Here is a 22,729-nt window from a genome sequence, read left to right as displayed (position 1 = left end):
GTTTTCCCTACTAACAGATGAGGCAGTTTACTTAAAGAATTAAGTAACTTTCTCAAGTAACTTAACTTGAGAACTTAACTTACTTATGTAGCTAGTAAGTAGTAAGGTTTGGACTCAGAACCAAAGTCCACATTATTAAACAGTATATTACACATATTGCCTCCATATAAATGAAAAAAAAAGACAAAACTTACGTGAACAAAGAAAGCATCAGGAAAGCGTTTGAATTTTTTCTATTTCCTAACATTTTTTTTAAAAATTGATGATTAACTTTCTGCCAGGAGATGAATGGATAAAATTATAAGTCATAGAGATTTATATCTTTCAGTCATGCTCTTTCTTACTGGTTCCAGTATAATACTGTTGTCTTCAATGAAATAATATATGGAATATCTGTGAAAGTTCTTTGTAAAGCTACAAAGTACTACACAGTTGTGAGATGCTGTTAGAAAAGGGTCTTGTCCATGACCTTTGAGTCTTGTTATACGTGCTGTTGTTGGCAGGCGGGATGAACTGCTCTTGCATCTTGTACTGACCTCCCTAGTAAGCCCTTCCTGGTGCTTTGGTAGCTGCTTACCTGGTAACGGTATACCGTGTTTCTAGGCTCCATGGGGCTGTAATACAGGGCAGCAAAGCTGTGTAGTGTTAAGGCGATATTTAAGACACCTAATTACACCCTCTGAAACTGGGCCCAAGTGTGCTGGATTCATATCTTAAACCTCTCTTCTTTCTCTCCAAGGCTAGCGGTGTCGCTTTCAGTTCATGAATGGTAATTGTGTGTAATGTAAAGTGGTAGCCTTAACCCAGAGGGGAAAAAACCCCGTGTGATGTAACTGTCATCAAAAGAACATGGAGAAGATAAGGCAAAAAGTTTATCCTCCAGAATAAATGATGGGAAAATTCACTAGCCACAGTTCCTTTCTCTAAATACAGCTGTCAAAACTATGACATCCCTGTAACTCAGCGCATCTTTCCTACATTCCTTAAACATTGAGAATTATTTCTGCCACATTGAACACTCTTATAGCTATGTACACAAAATCATTATGCTTTTAAATACTTATCTAGTGGACTGTGTGTTTACCAAAAGAAGTTCATACCCTTCCTCCATTTAGCCTTCAGATTTAGTCTGCCACCCCCATCTGCTTTTCCATAGTGCTTTTACAATTCCAGAACATTTTAGCATTGTATATGTACATATGTATACTTCCTTTGACTTCCAATACAGATAGCAATTATTTTCTCTAGATTATTCATGTTTACATCCCTTCCCATTACCTCAAGAGCCCTAATTAGGTGCTTCTGACTTTAAATATTTGTTCTTTCTCAGAAAATAAAATACATCAGTTACTTATTATACTGTGGAATATCCATCTCTTTATCATTACAAGGTGAGGCATTTGAGAATTCTGCATTTTATTACGTATTAAGAGTGGAGGGAAGGTGAAAATAAAATATTGGGTCAAGTTTTTTTTTTTTTTTTAATTAGTAGACTTTACTTTTTAGAGCAAATTCCAGATTTACAGGAAAATTAAGCAGAAAGTACAAAGTGCTCACTTGTTCTCTCTCCTGCACCCCGTTTTTCCTTTCATTGATATCTTGCATTGGTATAGGTTGTTACATTTGATGAACCAATATTGATACATTATTATTAACTGAATTACATAGTTTACACTGTTTCACTATTTATGTTGTACAACTTTATGGTTTTGCCAAATGCATAATGCCGTTCATTTCCTATTACACTATCTTTTTAACTCAACACAACCATCAGAGTGATCCTTTTAAATTGTAAGACAAATCATGTCAGTGCTCTGTTCATAACCCTTCAATGTCTTCCACTTTTATATAGTAAAAATTTAGAGATACTTTATTTTTTTATTTTATTTTTTAAAAACATTTATTTTTTATTTTCTCTAATTTTTATTTATTTACTTTTCCATTTTTTAAAACTTTTAAATTTTTTTAACATCTTTATTGGAGTATAATTGCTTTACAATGGTGTGTTAGTTTCTGCTTTATAACAGAGTGAATCAGCTATACATATACATATATCTCCATATCTCCTCCCTCTTGCGTCTCCCTCCCACCCTCCCTATCCCACCCCTCTAGGTGGTCACAAAGCACTGAGCTGATCTCCCTGTGCTATGCAGCTGCTTCCCACTAGCTATCTGTTTTACATCTGGTAGTGTATATATGTCCATGCCACTCTCTCACTTTGTCCCAGCTTACCCTTCCCCCTCCCCGTGTCCTCAAGTCCATTCTCTACATCTGTGTCTTTATTCCTGCCCTGCCCCTAGGTTCTTCAGAACCAATTTTTTTTTTTTTTTTAGATTCCATATATATGTGTCAGCATACGGTATTTGTTTTTCTCTTTCTGACTTACTTCACTCTGTATGACAGACTCTGGGTCCATCCACCTCACTACAAATAACTCAGTTTCGTTTCTTTTTATGGCTGAGTAATATTCATTGTATATATGTGCCACATCTTCTTTATCCATTCATCTGTCGATGGACACTTAGGTTGCTTCCATGTCCTGGCTATTGTAAATAGAGTTGCAGTGAACATTGTGGTACATGACTCTTTGAATTATTGTTTTCTCAGAGTATATGCCCAGTAGTGGGATTGCTGGGTCGTATGGTACTTCTATTTTTAGTGTTTTAAGGATGGGTCAAGTTTTAACTTACAAAACTTATTCAAAATCTTGTGTATTTTCATTTTAGCATGCTCCTTATGATGCAATGGTTATCGTAAGCATCAGCTATTATGTTGATCAGAAAATTTTTGAGAGTGAAGGAAAATGGACGGTATGTTAGAACAAATATTTCATCTCTTTCTCCTCATAATTTTTTTTAATAAAGTTATTTTATTTATTTTATTTTTGGCTGCGTTGGGTCTTCGTTGCTGCGTGCGGGCTTTCTCTAGTTGCGGTGAGTGGGGGCTACTCTTTGTTGCCTTGCGCGGGCTTCTCATTGTGGTGGCTTCTCTTGTTGCGGAGCACGGGCTCTAGGTGCACAGGCTTCAGTAGTTGTGGCTCGCAGGTTCTAGAGTGCAGGCTGAGTAGTTGTGGTGCACGGGCTTAGTTGCTCCACGGCATGTGGGATCTTCCCAGACCAGGGCTCGAACCTGTGTCCCCTGCATTGGCAGGCAGATTCTTAACCACTGTGCCACCAGGGAAGCCCTCCTCATATTTTTATAGATATAATATTTTTAAGTTTTCCCTATTTTCAGGGTTCAGATAAAGTACAGGATATACCACTTCCAGAGGAGCTTGTTTTCACTGTGGATGAAAAAGTATTAAATGACATCAACCAAGCTAAAGCCCAATATTTCAAGCAGGTAGATTTTTCACTTTTCTCTTTGATAGTAATACTTTATCTTATAACTACTATATATGAATATTTGGCTATCATCCAAGTATGACAGCATAAAACATTTTAAAATTACAACTTTAATGCCTTTATTTATGTCTGATGATTATTTTAATGCAAATGATATTTTGGTTATCTTTGGGGTATTCTCCTTAGGTGTTTTTTCACTGTTCGTATTTAATTCTTTTTGTTAGGCATCTGATCTGCAGCTTTTGGTCTATGCCTTTACATCTTTTGGCAAGAAGCTAACCAAGAAGAAGAAGCTTCACCCTGATACCTTTGTTCAGCTGGCACTTCAGCTGGCCTATTATAGACTTCATGGACGGTGAGAACCATTCATTTTCCATTTTCAGAGTCTTGAAGTCCAAGGCTGTCTTTACTATAGCTATTCTGTCATAACTCCCCAGTGTTTTTTCTTAAGTTTTTCCCAGTTGGCACTGTGCCCTAATTTGTACTTTCATCAGCAGTGTTACTAGAGTTTCCATCTGTGACACTTTAACAGTGTTTCCTTGTTTTTCATTACCTTGATACTTTTGAAGTGCCTGCTCTCTGCTGAGAGAGATTTGTCATTCTTTGGAATTCAGATCACTTGGTTTTCTTGCAGCCTGTTTTCAAGTGGGTTCATGAAAAGGTATGGTTTTATAGATTAGACAGTCTTTACTCATTTTTAGGATAGGAGAGATGGTATGTTATGACTTTCTACATCCTAAGCAGAAGTGGAAGCTCCTTGATCTTCCTCTTTAAAATTTTACCTGAGAATATGTATCTGCAAATGGGGTGTTTAGATCATTTACATTTAATATAATTATCAATAAGGTTGGGTTTAAGTCTACAGTCGTGCTGTTTATCTTTATCCCATCTATTTTTTGTTTCTTCTTTTATCTTCTTTTTGAATTCCTAGGTTTTTTTATTGTTCCTTTTATCTCCATTTTCAGGTACACTGTTTTTTTTTTTTTTTTTCTATCGGTAGGGTTTTACAAAATACATCTTTAAACTTGCAATCTACCTTCAAATATTTTCCACTTAAAGTATAATGAAAGAACCTTAAAACAGAATGCTTCTATTATGCTTACCTCATTCTTTGTGCTGTTGTTGCCATACATTATACTTGTACGTATGTTAACAACCTCATGATGCACTACTATTTTTGCCTTCAACAGTCAATTATCTTCTTTTATTGTGGTAAAATATAAATAAAATAAAACTTGCCATTTTAACTATTTTAAAGTATATAATCCAGTGGCATTAATTACATCGACTGTGTTGTGCAGCCATCACCACATCTATTTCCAAACTTTTTTTTAACCACCCCAAACAGAAACTCTGTACACATTAAGCAAAAATTTCCTATTCTGTCTTCTATCCCAACCCCTGGTAATCTCTAATCCACTTTCTGTCTGTATGAATTCGCCTGTTCTGGATATTTCCTCTAAGTGGAATTATACATTATTTGTCCTTTTGTATCTGGCTTATTTCACTTAGGATAGTATTTTCAATGTTTGTCCTTTTATGGCTGAATAATATTCCATTGTATGAATATACCACATTTTGTTTATCCATTCATCTGTTAATAAATGCTTGGGATGTTTCTGCCTTTTGGCTACTGTGAATAACACTGCTGTGAACATTCACACACATGTATTGGTTTGAATCCCTGTTTTCAATTCTTTTGAGTCAATAACTAGGAGTGGAATTGCTGGGCTGTGTGGTAATTCTATGTTTAACTTTTTGAGGAATTGCCCAACTGTTTTCCACAGTGGATACCATTTTTACATTCCCACCAGCAATATACAAAGTAATGTACAATTGTTCCACATCCTTGCCAACACTTACTTTTCTGTTTTTTTTAAAAAAAAAGCCATCCAGAGTACTTGTGAAGTGGTATATCATTGTGGTTTCTATTTGCATTTCCTTAATGACTAATGAGGTTGAATATCTTCATGTGTTTATTGGCCATTTGTATATATTCTTTGGCAAAATGTCTATTTAAATCCTTTGTGCATTTGGTAATTCGGTTGTCATTTTGTTGTTGATTTTTAAGGGTTCTTTATGTATTGTAGATACGAAACCCTTATCAGATAGGTGTTTTGCAAATATTTTCTCTCATTCTGCAGGTTGTCTTTTCATTCTCTTGATAGTATGCTTTGATGCACAAAGTTTTAAATTTTGAAGTCCAATTTATCTGTTTATTTCATTTGTTGCCTGTGCTTTTGCTGTCATATCCAAGAAATCATTGCCAAATCCAGTATTACAAAACTTTCCCCGTATGTTTTCTTCTAAGAGTTTTATAGTTTTAGCTCTTACTTTAGGTCTTTGATCCATTTTGAGTTAATTTTTGTGTAGGGGGTATGGTAAGGATCAAAATTCACTCTTTTGCATATGGATATCCAGTTTTCTTAGCATTATTTGTGAAGAGACTGTCCTTTCCCTGTTGAGTGGTCTCGACACTCGTGTCCAAAATCAATTGACCATAGATGTGAGGGTTTGTTTCTGGGTCAGTGTGTTGTTCAGTGTGTCTCTTCTTGTGTTCATACAACACTGTTTTGATTATTGTAGCTTTGCAGTAAGTTTTGAAATCTGGAACTAATGAGTACTTCACCTTTGTTCTTTTTTTTTTTTTTTAAGATTTATTTATTATTATTTATTTTATTTATTATTTTTGGCTGTGTTGGATCTTAATTGCGGTATGCGGGACCTTCATTGACGCATGTGGGATCTTTGCTTTGAGGTGCGTGTGCTCTTCGTTGTGGCACGCGGGCTTCTCTCTAGTTGTGGCGTGTGGGTGTTCTCTTCTCTAGTTGTGGCGTGCAGGCTCCAGGGCGCGTGGGCTCTGTAGTTTGCAGCATGCAGTCTCTCTAGTTGAGGCGCGTGAACTCAGTAGTTGTGGCACACGGGCTTAGTTGCCCCAAGGCATGTGGGATCTTAGTTCCCTGACCAGGGATTGAACCTGCGTCCCCTGCATTGGAAGGCGGATTCTCTACCACTGGACCACCAGGAAAGTCCCCTTCACCTTCGTTCTTGAAAAGAAGATTGTTCTGGCAACTCTGGGTTCCTTGAAATTCCATATGAATTTTAGGATGGGTTTTCCCATTTTTGTAAAAATGTCATTGGGATTTTGATAGAGATTGCGTTGCATCTATAGATCTCTTTTAGTAGTATTGTCATCTTAACAGTGTTAAGTCTTCTAATCCATGAACATGGGGCCCCTTTGCATTTATTTATGTCTTTTTAAATTTCTTTCAGTGTTTTGTAGTTTTTGGTGTACAGGTCTTTTTGCCTCCTTGGTTAAACTTAATCCTACGTATTTGATTCTTTTTGATGCTGTTGTAAATTGTTTTCTTGATTTTCTTTTCAGATTATTTATTGCTAGTGTATGGAAATGCAACTGATTTTTGCATGTTGACTTTATATCCTGAAACTGCTGAATTCGTTTATTAGCTCTAACAGTTTTTTGTGGACTCTTTAGTGTTTTATGTATAAGACCACATATCTGTGAATAGAGATAGGTTGGATTTTGTCAAAGGCTTTTCTATATCAGTTGCGATGATCATATAGGTCTTTTTCTTCATTCTGTTAATGTAGTATATTATATTGATTTTCATATGTTGAACCATCCTTGCATTCCTGGGATGAATCCCACTTGGTCATGGTGTATCATCCTTTGAATCTGCTGCTGAATTCAGTTTGCTAGTAATTTCTTGAGGATTTTTGCATCTATATTCATAATGGATATTGGTCTGTAGTGTCTTTTCTTGCAGTGTCTTTTCTTGCAGTGTCTTTGCTTGGTTTTGGTATCAGGGTAATGCTGGCCTCATATTATGAGTAAGGAAATGGTCCCTTCTCGCCAGTGATTTTGGAAGAGTTTGAGAAAGATTGGTGTTAATTCTGTAAGTATTAGATTTCATCAGTGAAGCCATCTGGTCCAGGACTTACCTTTGTTGGGAGATTTTTGTTTGCTCATTCATCTTGTTACTTGTTATACATCTAGTCAGATTTCTATTTTTTCTTGAGTTAGATTTGGTAGTTTGTGTGTTTCTCAGGATATGTCCATTTCATCTAGGCTATCCAATTTATTGTATACAGTTCATAATATTCTCTTACAATCCTTTTTATTTCTGTAAAGTCATTAGTAATGCCCTCTTTCTCATAGTTGATTGTAGTAATTGGAGTCTTCTCCCTTTTCTTCCTTAGTGTAGCTAAAAGCTTGTCAATTTTGTTGATCTTTGCAAAGAACCAACTTATGGTTTAGTTAACTTTATTTTTCATTTCTGTATTTTGTTTATCTCTACTGTAATCTTAATTTCTTTTTTTGCCGGCTTTGGGGCTAGTTTGCTCTTCTTTTTTTTAATTCCTTAAGGTGTGCAGTTAGTTTACTGATTTGAGATCTTCTTCTTTAATGTAAGTATTTAGAGCCATAAATTTGCTTCTGAACAGTGCTTTTGCTTTATTCCATAAATTGTGGTATGTTCTACTTTTCATTCATCACAAGGTATTTTCTAATTTACCTTGTGATTTCTCCCTGAACAATTGGTTAAGAGTTTGTTGTTTTATTTCTACATATTTGTGAATTTTTCAGTTTTTCTTGTTACTGCTTTTTAGCTTCATCCCATTGCCATTGAAGATACTTTGTATGATTCCAATCTCTTTAAATTTATTGAGACTTATCCTGTGGCCTAATATATGGTCTGTCCTGGAGAATGTTCTATGTGCACTTGAGAAGAATTTGTATTCTGCTGTTCCTTAGTGGCATATTCTATATATGTCTTTTAGGTGTAATTATTATAGTGTTGTTCAAGTCTTCTCTTTCCTTATTAGATCTTCTTTCTATGTGTTTTATCCATTATTGAAAGTTGGGTATTGAAGTCTGCAACTATTGTTGTAGAGCTGTCTAGTTCTCTCTTCAATTCTGTCAGTGTTTGTTTCATATATCTTATAGCTCTGTTGTTCAGTGCATATATTTTTATAATTGTTATATCTTGATGAATTAAACCTTTTATCAGTAAATAATGTCCTGTTTGTCTCATTCAGCCTTTTTACTTAAAATATATTTTGTCTGATATATATACAGCCACTTCTAATGGAAAAAAAAAATTGTATAGCCACTCAAACTCTCTTTTGGTTACTATCTTTTTTCATCACTTTACTTTTAACCTCTTACTGTCTTTGTTTCTAAACAGAATCTCTTGTGGACAGTATATAGATGATGTTTTTTGTTCATCTTGCCAATCTCTGCCTTTGACTGGAGAGTTACTGATAAGGAGGGAGAATTCTGCCATTTAGCTGTGTATTCTGTAGGGCTTACATGTTTTTGTTCTTCAGTTCCTCCATTACTTTCTTTTTTGGTAGTAGTGATTTTGATTTTTTTTTTTTGTAGTGTACCATTTTGATTTCCCTATTCTTTCTTTGTATTTTTAAAGCCATTTTCTTTATGGCTACCTTGGAAATTACATTTAACATCTTAAATTTATAACAACCTGGTTTGAATAATACCAGCTTACTTTTAATAGTATACAAACACTGCTTTTATCCATCTCTGTACCACCCTCTTTATTTTATCACAGATTACATCTTTTTAAATTATTTATTTATTTATTTATGGCTGTGTTGGGTCTTCGTTTCCGTGCGAGGGCTTTCTCTAGTTGTGGCGAGCGGGGGCCACTCTTCATCGCGGTGCGCGGGCCTCTCACTATCACGGCCTCTTTTGTTGCAGAGCACAGGCTCCAGACGCGCAGGCTCAGTCGTTGTGGCTCACGGGCCCAGTTGCTCCGCGGCATGTGGGATCTTCCCAGACCAGGGCTCGAACCCGTGTCCCCCGCACCGGCAGGCAGACTCTCAACCACTGCGCCACCAGGGAAGCCCCACAGATTACATCTTTTTACGTTGTGTGTCCATTAACATAAATTTATATTACTGTTTTATGTATTTGCCCTTTAAGTAAAAAAACTGTTAAACATTGTTGTTCTATCTCCCACGTTTCCTATAAACTGGTAGTTAGATTTGGCAACTTGAGACTAGTAATCGATTATTTTTATTATTTTTTATAATAGTAAATCAAATAGTTAATATTATTTGTTTCCTATCGCATCCTGTTCAGATTGAGGTTGAGTTCAGTTGTTAGCCAACATCCATTATAAAGTTTCCTCCCTGATTTTTTTACCTAATGGTTTTAGTGGCCATTGATGATCATTACTAAGATCTATTATTTCATTACAGGTTGCAGAGTAGTGATATTTTGTCATTCGTTCTTACTGCTTTTATCTTTGTTTTGTTTTTTTGTTTTTTTTTTTTTTTATTTTGCAAAGAAAAATCTTTATTTGTAGATAAAATATGTTATTTGTCATCCAAATAGAGTATAAGCTTCTTAAGGGCAGGGATATTATCCTTTTTTTCCCAAAGTGCAAATGGAAGGCATTCAACCCATGTTTGTTGAGAAAATGAGTGAATGAATGCATTTTTGAGAGCACACTAAACTTTCATCAATGTCCTTAAACAAACTCAAATATTTGGCAGTTTATCTTTACATGACACAAATATTTAAACAGGATATAAAGCAGAACTGAAGATCCAAGCCAAGTGAGAACCATTAGTAGAAAAGGGATTTTCAATTAGCTAATATAAGGAATGAAAGAACATCTGGTGATAGCCCAGCAGCTAAGAGTGATTTCAAGAGATTACTAGTTAATCAACCTTGGACATTTATTCATTAAAAAATCACTAAGTGACAGGTATGTATAGTCTAGAACAGTGTTTCTCAACCCTTTTTCTTTTCATTATCACCTCCCCTTCCTGAGCCTTTTTAGACATTTTTTTTGTCCCCTCCTGGGATTTTTTTTTTTTAAACATCTTTATTGAAGTATAATTGCCTTACAATAGTGTGTTAGCTTCTGCTTTATAACAAAGTGAATCAGTTATACATATACAATATGTTCCCATTTCTCTTCCCTCTTGCATCTCCCTCCCTCCCACCCTCCCCATCCCACCCCTCTAGGTGGTCACAAAGCACCGAGCTGATCTCCCTGTGCTGTGCGGCTGCTTCCCACTAGTTATCTATTTTACATTTGGTAGTGTATATATGTCCATGACACTCTCTTACCCTGTCACATCTCACCCCACCCCCTCCCCATATCCTCAAGTCCATTCTCTAGTAGGTCTGTGTCTTTATTCCCGTCTTGCCACTAGGTTCTTCATGGCCTTTTTTTTTTTTTTTTCCCTTAGATTCCGTATATATGTGTTAGCCTACTGTATTTGTTTTTCTCTTTCTGACTTACTTCACTCTGTACGACAGACTCTAACTCCATCCACCTCATTACAAATACCTCCATTTCATTTCTTTTTATGGCTGAGTAATATTCCATTGTATATATGTGCCACATCTTCTTCATCCATTCATCTGTCGATGGACATTTAGGTTGCTTCCATGTCCTGGCTATTGTAAATAGAGCTGCAATGAACATTTTGGTACATGACTCTTTTTGACCTATGGTTTTCTCAGGGTATATGCCCAGTAGTGGGATTGCTGGGTCGTATGGTAGTTCTATTTGTAGTTTTTTAAGGAACCTCCATACTGTTCTCCATACTGGCTGTATCAATTTACATTCCCACCAACAGTGCAAGAGTGTTCCCTTTCCTCCACACTCTCTCCAGCATTTATTGTTTCTAGATTTTTTGATGATGGCCATTCTGACCGGTGTGAGATGATATCTCATTGTAGTTTTGATTTGCATTTCTCTAATGATTAATGATGTTGAGCATTCTTTCATGTGTCTGTAGGCCATCTGTATACCTTCTTTGGAGAAATGTCTATTTAGATCTTCTGCCCATTTTTGGATTGGGTTGTTCGTTTTTTTGTTATTGAGCTGCATGAGCTGCTTGTAAATCTTGGAGATTAATTTTGTTTTTTAAAGAATGCTATTTTAGTGGTGGTTTAAATTTTTATTTACACTTTCTCCTTCACATTTTGAAAGGATACTATTTCAGCTCAGGAAGACAGTCTTACAGAAACACTGAACAGAGGAGGCTCAATAACTGTTTGCAGGAATTCCCTGGTGGTCCAGTGGTTAAGACCCGGTGCTTTCACTGCCGTGGACCTGGGTTCAATCCCTGGTCAGGGAACTAAGATCCCACAAGCCGCATGTCACGGCCAAAAAAAAAAAAAACTGTTTGAGCACTCTTAGTGCTCACGTTCAGACCTTTTACTCTTCCATTTGATTGCCTTAACTCTAAATTCCTATCACCAGGAAAGTAAGAGAGCTTTGTACCAAAAATTGTTATATCATTCTCCACCCCAGGAAAACAGTCATCATTCTAGGGAACTTCTTAAATAATGCTTTTACTTAATTCTAGAGTCATTCATGTTCTGTAGGAGGAAACTAAAGGCCAAGGACTCTATTACCCCGTATCATAGTAGCTTAGAACAACAAACATTTATCAACTCACATTTTCTGTCTGTCAGGAGTCCAGGCACAGCTTAGCTGGGTGCCTCTGGCTTCAGGTCTCTTGTCAGGTTGTAGTCAGGGTGTCAGCCAGGACCGTGTCTTCATCTGAAGGCACCCCTTAAAGAGGATCCGTGTACAGTCTCACTCACATGGTTATTAATAAGGTTCATTTCCTCCCAAGCTGTTGTCCAGAGGCCTCTCTCTGTTTCTTGCCACCTGGGCCTCTCTACAGGGCAACTCCCAGCATGGCAGCAGGCTTTCCTCAGAGTAAGGAGATGAGAGAGCTCTCTTTGTAACCTGATTTCAGAAGTGACATCTCATTACTTTTGTCATATTCCTTTCATTAGAAGGAAGACACTAAATCCATCCCACACGCAGCGTGAGGGGTTATACCAGGGCATCTGCAGGAGGCAGGGATCACTGGGGGCATCTCAGAGGCCACCTGCCACAGACGCCAATGTACACAACCTGACAGCAGCCAAGCCTTTGAAACATTTCCTGTTATACCAGGCCGCAGTACTTTTTGCTCTTTGATGTTGAAAACAGCCTCGTTGTTATTGAAAATCTCAATCGTAGTCTGTATTGTAGAACTTAGTCTCTGACCAAAGCCAGCTTTATTAGGTAGACTCTCTTTGTAATAACATCAGAGCATTTTCTTTCTCATGATACATTCTCTTAGTTTCATTTTCTCTTGTAGCCCTGGTTGCTGCTATGAAACAGCTATGACGAGATACTTCTTTCATGGCCGTACAGAGACTGTGCGATCGTGCACAGTAGAAGCAGTCAGATGGTGCCAGTCCATGCAGGGTCCTTCTGCCAGTGTGAGTATTTGAAAAGGAAAAACCAGCAGAATTTGTCTGTTCTAAAGGAGACTTGGCTCTTAAATAACTGACTCCTTCAAATCCCTGCATCAGTAAAATATTTTCAGACCTTCTTTTTCTGGAAACTTTCAAACATTTCTTCATTTGCCAGTGAAGTGTATACTTGGAAAGAATAAGAAACAGGGAAGACCTGATAAGAAACCCATTTGTGTCATTTTCTAGGCAAAGTAACTTCAACACCTTGAGTATTTCACTACCGTTGATCTACCTTTAGATAACACCCATAAAATGTAGACTCTCCCAAAGTGCCTTTAAAAGGAAGCTTTTCTTGATGCGGTTGAACGTTTTTGAAATCAGATTTTTTTTTTGTATATTAGAACCAGAACAGCTTTATATGTTTTGTTTTATACTTTAAGCATTTACACAAAAGGGTAGTTCCTTCCCACTGCTATTGTGGTATTGCATTTGTTTCTTTAGTTTTGATTGACATAGTTATGTATGTTAACTTATTTTAATTTCATAGAGCTGCTTCATTATCATTTTTGTACAACTATGCTTTAGTTTTGAAATCGTAATTGCTTCTGTCTTTACACTTGTTAATATCACTTCAGTGCTGCCCACAAGTTTCTATTTTCTCGTTCTGGGAAAGAAATAATCAAGTTGCAGGGCATATAGGAAAGAAAAGGCAGAGGAAAAGGTAAGGGTAGGTAAGGGTAGGGGGGACGGATAGATTGGAAGTTTGGGATTGACGTATACACACTGCTATATTTAAAATAGATGACCAACAAGGACCTACTGTATAGCACAGGGAACTCTGCTCAATATTCTATAATAACCTAAATGGGGAAAAAAAATCTGAAAAAGAATGGATAAATGTATATGTATAGCTATATCACTTTGCTGTACACCTGAAACTAACACAGCAACTTACAACTATACTCCAATATAACATAAAAATTTTTAAAAAAGGCAGTGGAAGAAGTGAGGAAAAAGACAGAAAAGTTATACATCTCAAGGTCTTCCTTAGAATCTTTTTTCTCTCCCAAATAACCCAAATTCTAACTACTTTTTTAAAAAATTAATTAATGAATGAATTTTTTGGCTGCATTGGGTCTTTGTTGCTGTGCCCGGGCTTTCTCTAGTTGCAGCGAGTGGGGGCTGCTCTTTGTTGCGGTGCACGGGCTTCTCATTGCGGTGGCTTCTCTTGTCGTGGAGCACGTGCTCTAAGCGTGTGGGCTTCAGTAGTTGTGGCACGTAGGCTCAGTAGTTGTGGCTTGTGGGCTCTAGAGCGCAGGCTCAGTAGTTGTGGCGCATGGGCTTAGTTGCTCCACAGCATGCGGGATCTTTCCGGACCAGGGCTTGAACCCGTATCCCCTGCACTGATGGGCGGATTCTTAACCACTGTGCCCCAAGGGAAGTCCTGCCAAATTCTAATTACTTTGAGCTCAGGTTTTTTGTTTGGTTTCTGTACAGTTTGTTATTGAAGTATCTCTTGATTTTTAACACAGCTTTTTGAGCAGCAGCACAGGATGTTAGAAGCTTTTGCAAAACATAATAAAATGATGAAAGATTGTTCAACTGGAAAAGGTACTTATACTGGTTTTTTTCTGACTTAAAAAAAAATTCTCTTGTGCTGAAAACATTTTTCTAACTTCAGGTTTGGGGTTTTATTGCAGGATTTGACCGTCATCTGTTAGGTCTCTCACTCATAGCAAAAGAGGAATGTCTCCCTGTTCCAGAACTCTTTACAGACCCACTTTTCTCCAGAAGGTAATATAATGTAGTGTTTTATAACCTCATCAGTTTCTTTCTTCCTGAATGTTAAAAGCTTTTCAGAAACAATGTAAGCTTCTGTAAGCCTAGTAAAATATCCTTTCTTTGTGCCATACAGTGGAGGAGGTGGAAACTTTGTTCTCTCAACAAGTCTGATTGGTTATTTAAGAGTCCAGGGAGTGGTGGTTCCCATGGTACACAATGGCTATGGATTTTTCTATCATATCAGAGATGACAGGTGAGGCTGCTCTTTTTATTTTTTTATTATTTTTTTATTTTTTATTTTTTAGTTTAGTATATTTTATTTGCATCTATAAATTTTTTTTTTAGAATAGTGTTTTATTTATTTTATTTTATTTTTTTAACATCTTTATTATTCTTAACTGTGCTCACTTTTGTTGTTTGTCTTTCCTACACTGTGATTCTGTTGGTGGTGTCATCTGTCACTTGCTGCATGGGCAATTATTTTTTACCATTTAGGCGTTTAATGCATATTTGTTTCTCTTTCCTGCTTTTGAGACATTTGTCAAATCAGTCCTTTAGGTGTTTTGTGCAGAGCACTGTTTCAGGTTGACTCAGAGATCACGTCATCATCATCCTCCAAAATCAGTACACATATTACCATATTTGTTCTACCCAAGGTATTTGATGACAAGTTCAGATAAAATTTGATGGTCTGTAAATATGTGGTGGTTAGTGCAGTCATAGACAATACTAATGAGACCAAGACACGAGACAAGGTAAATTAATTTATGTTCAGAAAAGGATGTTTTACCAATTCAGATGCATTTCATTTTGGTTGTATGGGGTTTGACTTAAATTTGTGGAAAGAATGAGAAAGAAAATACTAAAACCTGGTAGGGGAAAGAGAGGTGGAGAACAAGGTAATAGCGAATTGACAGAAAGGCATGGCAAGTCCCCTTTCACAGAGTCTGGCCGTCTCTTCACGGGGGTCTGTCAGAGCTTGGGAATTAAGATAATGGGGGTACATATAGCACCGTATGAATAAGAAGAGAGCAGGCTTAGAGGCATTTCAGGTGGAATGTGAAAAATGGGGAAAATAATATGTGTGACACCTTATCTTTGATAAAGGAAGCAAGAATATACAGTGGAGAAAAGACAGCCTCTTCAATAAGTGGTGCCGGGAAAACTGGACAGCTACCTTTAAAGGAATGAAATTAGAACACTCCCTAACACCATACACAAAAATAAACTCAAAATGGATTAAAGACCTAAATGTAAGGCCAGACACTATCAAACTCTTAGAGGAAAACATAGGCAGAACACTCTATGACATAAATCACAGCAAGATCCTTTTGGACCCACCTCCTGGAGAAATGGAAATAAAAACAAAATAAACAAATGGGACCTAATGAAACTTAAAGGCTTTTGCACAGCAAAGGAAACCATAAATAAGACGAAAAGACAACCCTCAGAATAGGAGAAAATATTTGCCAATGAAGCAACTGACAAAGGATTAATCTCCAAAATTTACAAGCAGCTCATGCAGCTCAATATCAAAAAAACAAACAACCCAATCCAAAAATGGGCAGAAGACCTAAATAGACATTTCTCCAAAGAGGATATACAGATTTCCAACAAACACATGAAAGAATGCTCAACATCATTAATCATTAGAGAAATGCAAATCAAAACTACAGTGCGATATCATCTCACACCAGTCAGAATGGCCATCATCCAAAAATCTACAAACAGTAAATGCTAGAGAGGGTGTGGAGAAAAGAGAACCCTCTTGCACTGTTGGTGGGAATGTAAATTGATACAGCCACTATGGAGAACAGTATGGAGGTTCCTTTAAAAACTAAAAATCGGGCTTCCCTGGTGGCGCAGTGGTTGAGAATCTGCCTGCCAATGCAGGGGACACGGGTTCGAGCCCTGGTCTGGGAAGATCCCACATGCCGTGGAGCAACTGGGCCCGTGAGCCACAACTACTGAACCTGCGCGTCTGGAGCCTGTGCTCCGCAACAAGAGAGGCCGCGATAGAGGCCCGTGCACCGCGATGAAGAGTGGCCCCCGCTTGCCGCAACTGGAGAAAGCCCTCGCGCAGAAACGAAGACCCAACACAGCCAAAAATAGAAATAAATAAATAAATAATTTTAAAAAAAAACCTAAAAATAGAACTACCATACGACCCAGCAATCCCACTACTGGGTATATACCCTGAGAAAACCATAATTCAAAAAGAGTCATGTACCAAAATGTTCATTGCAGCTCTATTTACAATAGCCAGGACATGGAAGCAACCTAAGTGTCCATCGACAGATGAATGGATAAAGAAGATGTGGCACATATATACAATGGAATATTACTCAGCCATAAAAAGAAACGAAATTGAGTTATTTGTAGTGAGGTGTGTGGACCTAGAGACTGACATACAGAGTGAAGTAAGTCAGAAAGAGAAAAACAAATATCGTATGCTAACACATATATATGGAATCTAAAAAAAAAAAAAAAAAAGAAAGAAAATGGTCAGAAGAACCTAGGGGCAAGACGGGAATAAAGATGCAGACCTACTAGAGAATGGACTTGAGGATACAGGGATGGGGAAGGATAAGCTGGGACAAAGTGAGAGAGTGGCATGGACATATACACACTACCAAATGTAAAATAGATAGCTAGTGGGAGGCAGCCGCATAGCACAGGGAGATCAGCTCAGTGCTTTGTGACCACCTAGAGGGGTGGGATAGGGAGGGTGGGAGGGAGGGAGACACAAGAGGGAAGAGATATGGAGACATATGTATATGTATAACTGATTCACTTTGTTATAAAGCAGAAACTAACACACCCTTGTAAAGCAATTATACTCCAATAAAGATGTTTAAAAAAAAAAAAATCGGATGTGGCCAGATGTGGCAAGGCCCCCAATGGTAACCAGAGCTCTCACCCTTGGTCCACTCTGAGGCTGCATTCAGTGTTTAAATGCAATGCTAGGAGACCAGTTCCAGTCTGTTGTACATGATGGAGCGATAAAGTTTTACTGAAGATTTTTTGGAGAAGGTGTGGAAGAAGAGTGACATTGCATACCACGTGGCAAACATCACAGCAATTCCCTTTAAACATCTATGTTCCACCGGAATTTCCTCTCTAAATATCAGCCTCCTGGGACTTCCCTGGTGGTCCAGTGAGCAAGACTCTGTGCTCAAAGGACAAGGGTGCTTCAAGGACAAAGGACCACCCTGCCTGAAAACGTTTCAGCGTCACACCCCCTACTGGACTCTTTTTTTTTTTTTTTTAAATTAATTAATTAATTAATTTATGGCTGTGTTGGGTCTTAGTTTCCGTGCGAGGGCCCTCTCCAGTTGTGGCAAGCGGGGGCCACTCTTCATCGCGGTGCGCGGGCCTCTCACTGTCGTGGCCTCTCTTGTTGCGGAGCACAGGCTCCAGACGCGCAGGCTCAGTAATTGTGGCTCACGGGCCCAGTTGCTCCTCGGCATGTGGGATCTTCCCAGACCAGGGCTCGAACCCGTGTCCCCTGCATTGGCAGGCAGATTCTCAACCACTGCACCACCAGGAAAGCCCCCTACTGGACTCTTAATCACCCTCCCCACCATGTTGCGATGGTTATGAAATTCCTGAGCCCACCTGGGCGATGGGACCTGTCCCAAATAAGGAAAGGCATCTGCCCTGTCCCACTCCCACTGTATAGAAGGAAGGTATATATGCCTCAACCAATCAGTAAATGAAATTTTCACCTCGGACCATTCCTTTGTTCTCTGGCTATAAAAACTGACTAATAGCACATGTTCAGAATAGGAAGTCAGCCCACTGTTCTGGCAGCGACCCTTCCCTCTAATAAATTCTATCTTCTTTAAAAAAAAAAAAAGTGTGACATAGTTCAGTTTCTAAGGTACTATTTTTCTATTTTTCCTTTTTTAAAGAGTTTACAGTCAGTGTTATTTTTTCAAAATTTTATCATCTGTCTCCATGTCAAGCGTGATTTGTGCATACCAGGGGTGCTTTTATTTGTTGGCATCTAAGTCTTAATGATGTATTCCCATAGTATTCAGTTTCTATACATTAATCTACAAATTAAAAGTTGAATGATAAAGGTTAAACATGGATCTTATTAGCCATGTTTATCCTTTACCAGGTCCAAAATCATCATCATATACAGAGAATAGCTAAGGATTCTAACATATTCTCTGACAAGTCGTGGATGTTACATTGCATGCAGTGATAAGAGTTTAAGCCAGATATGCCTCAGCTCTTTGACTTTTTGAAAAATGTATTTTTAATGATCCTGGGACAGTTTCCATTCACTTATTCAGGAAATATTTAATGAGAACTTACAATGTGCCAAGGATTGTTTTAGGTGGTAAGGACACAAGACAGACAAAACCCCTTTCTTGAAGATAGTATTTTCTACTTGGGAAACAGGAACAAGAGCAAACAAGCAGGATAACTGCAAATAGTGATGAATGTTGTAGAGCAAATAATCAAATTGTTGTGGTAGTAGAGACAAACTGGTAGAGAGACAGAGCACTGCTTTATATAGTATGTGGTCAGGGAAGGTGTCTGAGGGAGGGATAATGAAACTGAGATGTTAAGGAGGCGAAGGAATTCGTCATACGAATAGCCAGGAAGACAGCGCTCCAGAATCTGATCCCTGCTTGCTCTCTCCAACTCTGCCACCCTGGCTGAGCCACCGTCTTCTCCCACTTAGGTCACTGCAACAGGTTCTCTGCGGTCTTCTTGCTTCCACCTGTCCTTCCCTAGAGACCATTCTCTACACAGCAGCCCTGATGGCCAAATGGAACTCAACTCATATTGTTCTCCTACTCAGAACCCTCCGAGGGCTTTTTCTTTCACTCACGTAAGATCCAGAGTCCTCCTGAGAGACCCTACATGATCTAGGTCTCATCTACCTCTCTGACCTTGTCTCCTACAAGGCTGCTCCTGATTCCCTTGTACCTTGAACATGCCAGGCAAGCGCCCTCCTCAAGGCCTTCATGGTCATGATTTCCTTTGCTTAGTAGTGTCTTCCTTGAAATATGTGCAAGGATGACTCCCTTATTTCAGATAGATATTTGCTGTCGTCTGAGAGGCCTTCCCTGACCATGTAAGATAGCATTTTCCCCGCTTCCCCACACACACCTGCTGCATTTTAACATTTATAACCACCGTGTGTGTGTGTGTGTGTGTGTGTATGTACTTATTTGCATGTTACCTATCTTTCCTTCCTAGAATACAGTCCCACAAACATGGTCTTTGTTTTTGTATCCCCAGCTCTGTAACAATACCTCATAAATATGTTGCACTCAGTAAATATTTCACAATGACTTTGTTGTTTAACATAAGCATACAGGTCTGAGGGTAGGGAAGAGCTTGGAATTCTAAGGGACAGAGGCACTATGGCTATACATTAACAGTTGAGTGGGAGGGTGGTAGAAGAAGAGATTGAAGAGCGGTAGACAGGAGCTAAATCTGGTAGGGAGGGCAGTGTTCTCAGCCCTGAGTGCACATGAGAATCACCTGGAGAACTTGAAAAACAGCACTCCTGGAGATACTGATTTGGTTGGGGTGGTCAGTTGATGTAGGGCCTTGTAACATGCTAAGGAGTTTGGATTTTCTCCTAAAAATAATGGGAAGCGTTTTACCAATTTTAAGCATGAAAGTTACATTTAATTTACATGTGAAAAGGCTCCTTGGCTGTTACATGCAATATAAATTAGGTGGACCGTACTATGAGCAAGAATGAGATGAAGGAAATCAGGAAGCATGGATGATACATTGAAGGAGGCAGTTGATACTGAGGGTGGAGAGCAGTGGAGGTATTTGAGAGGTATTTTGGAGGTAGAACCAGTAAGATTTACTGATGGATTGCTGATTCTGATGGTGGCATTTATTGGGATGGAGAAAATTAGGGGGGCAATGGCCATGTTAGGGTAGAATCAACAATTTTGTTTTGTACATGGTGACTTCAAGATTTCTGCTAATATACGAATTTATTATAATTTATATACAAGAGAATATACCAGTAGGCAGTTGGATATATGTTTGGAGCTCAGAAAAGAGGTCAGATCTCAAAGTGTACATTTATGAGTCATTACTATGTATACACCCAAAATAGTTTTCAAATGAAATAACAATACATGGAAATTCTCTGAAAGGAATTTTTTCATTCACTGTTAAGCTTGAAAATGTGTGACCTAAAGAATATTGGTTTATTTTTGAAATAGCATTTTACTTTATTTTATTTTTAGAACTACAATGCCATGTTTGTTGTGAAGTGAAATTATTTGTTAGAGGAATTAATGAACACCCAGCATGTGGATATTCAGCCAATAATTTTTTTTTGAATTTTATTTTATTTCTTTTTTTATACAGTAGGTTTTTATTAGTTATCTGTTTTATGCATATTAGTGTATATATGTCAATCCCAACCTCCCAATTCATCCCACCATCCCCCGCCCCCCCACTTTCCCTCCTTGGTGTCCATATGTTTGTTCTCTACATCTGTGTCTCTATTTCTGCCTTGCAAACCAGTTCATCTGTACCATTTTTCTAGATTCCACATATATGCATTAATATACGATATTTGCTTTTCTCTTTCTGACTTACTCTGTATGACAGTCTCTAGGTCCATCCACGTCTCTACAAATGACGCAATTTCACTCCTTTCTATGGCTGGGTAATATTCCATTGTATATATGTACCACATCTTTATCCGTTCATCTGTCGATGAGCATTTAGGTTGCTTCCATGACCTGGCTACTGTAAATAGTGCTGCAGTGAACATTGGGGTGCATGTGTCTTTTTTGAATTACGGTTTTTTTCTGGGTGTATGCCCAGTAGTGGGATTGCTGGGTCATATGGTAATTCTATTTTTAGTTTTTTAAGGAACCTCCATACTGTTCTCCATAGTGGCTGTATCAGTTTACATTCCCACCAACAGTGCATTTGGTGGGAATGCACTGTTGCATTCTCCACACCCTCGCCATCATTTGTTGTTTGTAGATTTTCTGATGATGCCCATTCTAACCGATGTGAGGTGATACCTCACTTTAGTTTTGATTTGCATTTCTCTAATAATTAGTGATGTTGAGCAGCTTTTCATGTGCCTCTTGGCCCTCTGTATGTCTTCTTTGGAGAAATGTCTACTTAGGTCTTCTGCCCATTTTTGGATTGGGTTTTTTTTTTTTTAATATTGAGCTGCATGAACTGTTTATATATTTTGGAGAAAATCCTTTGTCCGTTGATTCATTTGCAAATATTTTCTCCCATTCTGAGGGTTGTCTTTTCGTCTTGTTTATGGTTTCCTTTGCTGTGCAAAAGCTTTGAAGTTTCATTAGGTCCCATCTGTTTATTTTTGTTTTTATTTCCATTACCCTGGGAGGTGGGTCAAAAAACACTTGCTGTGATTTGTCGAAGAGTATTCTTCCTATGTTTTCTTCTAAGAGTTTTATAGTGTCCAGTCTTACATTTAGGTCTTTAATCCATTTTGAGTTTATTTTTGTGTATGGTGTTAGGTAGTGTTCTAATTTCATCCTTTTACATGTACTGTCCAGTTTTCCCAGCACCACTTATTGAAGAGACTGTCTTTTCTCCATTGTATATCCTTGCCTCCTTTCTCATAGATTAGTTAACCATAGGTGCCTGGGTTTATCTCTGGGCTTTTTATTCTGTTCCATTGATCTGTATTTCTGTTTTTGTGCCAGCACCATATTACCTTGATTACTGTAGCTTTGTAGTATAGCCTGAAGTCAGGGAGTCTGATTCCTCCAGCTCCGTTTTTTTCCCTCAAAATTGCTTTGGCTATTCAGGCTCTTTTGTGTCTTCATACAAATTATAAGATTTTTTGTTCTAGTTCTGTAAAAAATGACATTGATAATTTGATAGGGATTGCATTGAATCTGTAGATTGCTTTGGGTAGTATAGTCATTTTCACAATATTGATTCTTCCAGTCCAAAAACATGGTATCTATCTCTCCATCTGTTTGTGTCGTCTTTGACTTCTTTCATCAGTGTCTTATAGTTTTCTGAGTACAGGTCTTTTACCTCCTTAGGTAGGTTTATTCCTATGTATTTTATTCTTTTTGTTGCAATGGTGAATGGGATTCTTTCCTTAATTTCTCTTTCTGATCTTTCATTGTTAGTGTATAGGAATGCAAGAGATTTCTGTGCATTAATTGTGTATCCTGCAGCTTTACCAAATGCATTGATTAGCTCTAGTAGTTTTCTCGCGGCATCTTTAGGATTATCTATGTACAGTATCATATCATCTGCAAACAGTGACAGTTTTACTTCTTCTTTTCCAATTTGGATTCCTTTTATTTCTTTTTCTTCTCTGATTGCTGTGGCTAGG

The 22,729-nt window shown here is 37.9% G+C and overlaps 1 protein-coding gene across 9 annotated transcripts in view; it reads left to right on the top strand.

Moving 5' to 3' along the window:
- Positions 1-22,729, top strand: part of CROT (carnitine O-octanoyltransferase) — a 98,173-nt gene that overhangs the window by 37,101 nt on the left and 38,343 nt on the right. For 5 of the 9 annotated variants that reach the window (XM_007170297.3, XM_007170292.3, XM_007170298.3 and 2 more), the window contains exons 11-17: positions 2,727-2,810; positions 3,235-3,342; positions 3,569-3,699; positions 12,507-12,630; positions 14,139-14,217; positions 14,307-14,400; positions 14,522-14,641. In XM_007170297.3, coding sequence (XP_007170359.1) covers positions 2,727-2,810; positions 3,235-3,342; positions 3,569-3,699; positions 12,507-12,630; positions 14,139-14,217; positions 14,307-14,400; positions 14,522-14,641 — 740 coding nt within the window. Of the gene's footprint in view, positions 1-2,726; positions 2,811-3,234; positions 3,343-3,568; positions 3,700-12,506; positions 12,631-14,138; positions 14,218-14,306; positions 14,401-14,521; positions 14,642-15,495; positions 16,374-19,087; positions 19,391-22,729 lie in introns of those variants that run through there. The other 4 variants (XM_007170293.3, XM_057550537.1, XM_007170294.3 and 1 more) reach the window with 4 other exon arrangements.

This window comes from Balaenoptera acutorostrata, chromosome 7 (genome assembly GCF_949987535.1).
Source record: "Balaenoptera acutorostrata chromosome 7, mBalAcu1.1, whole genome shotgun sequence".
Classification (NCBI taxonomy): Eukaryota; Metazoa; Chordata; class Mammalia; order Artiodactyla; family Balaenopteridae; genus Balaenoptera; species Balaenoptera acutorostrata.
This window is presented reverse-complemented; position numbering and strand designations above follow the sequence as displayed.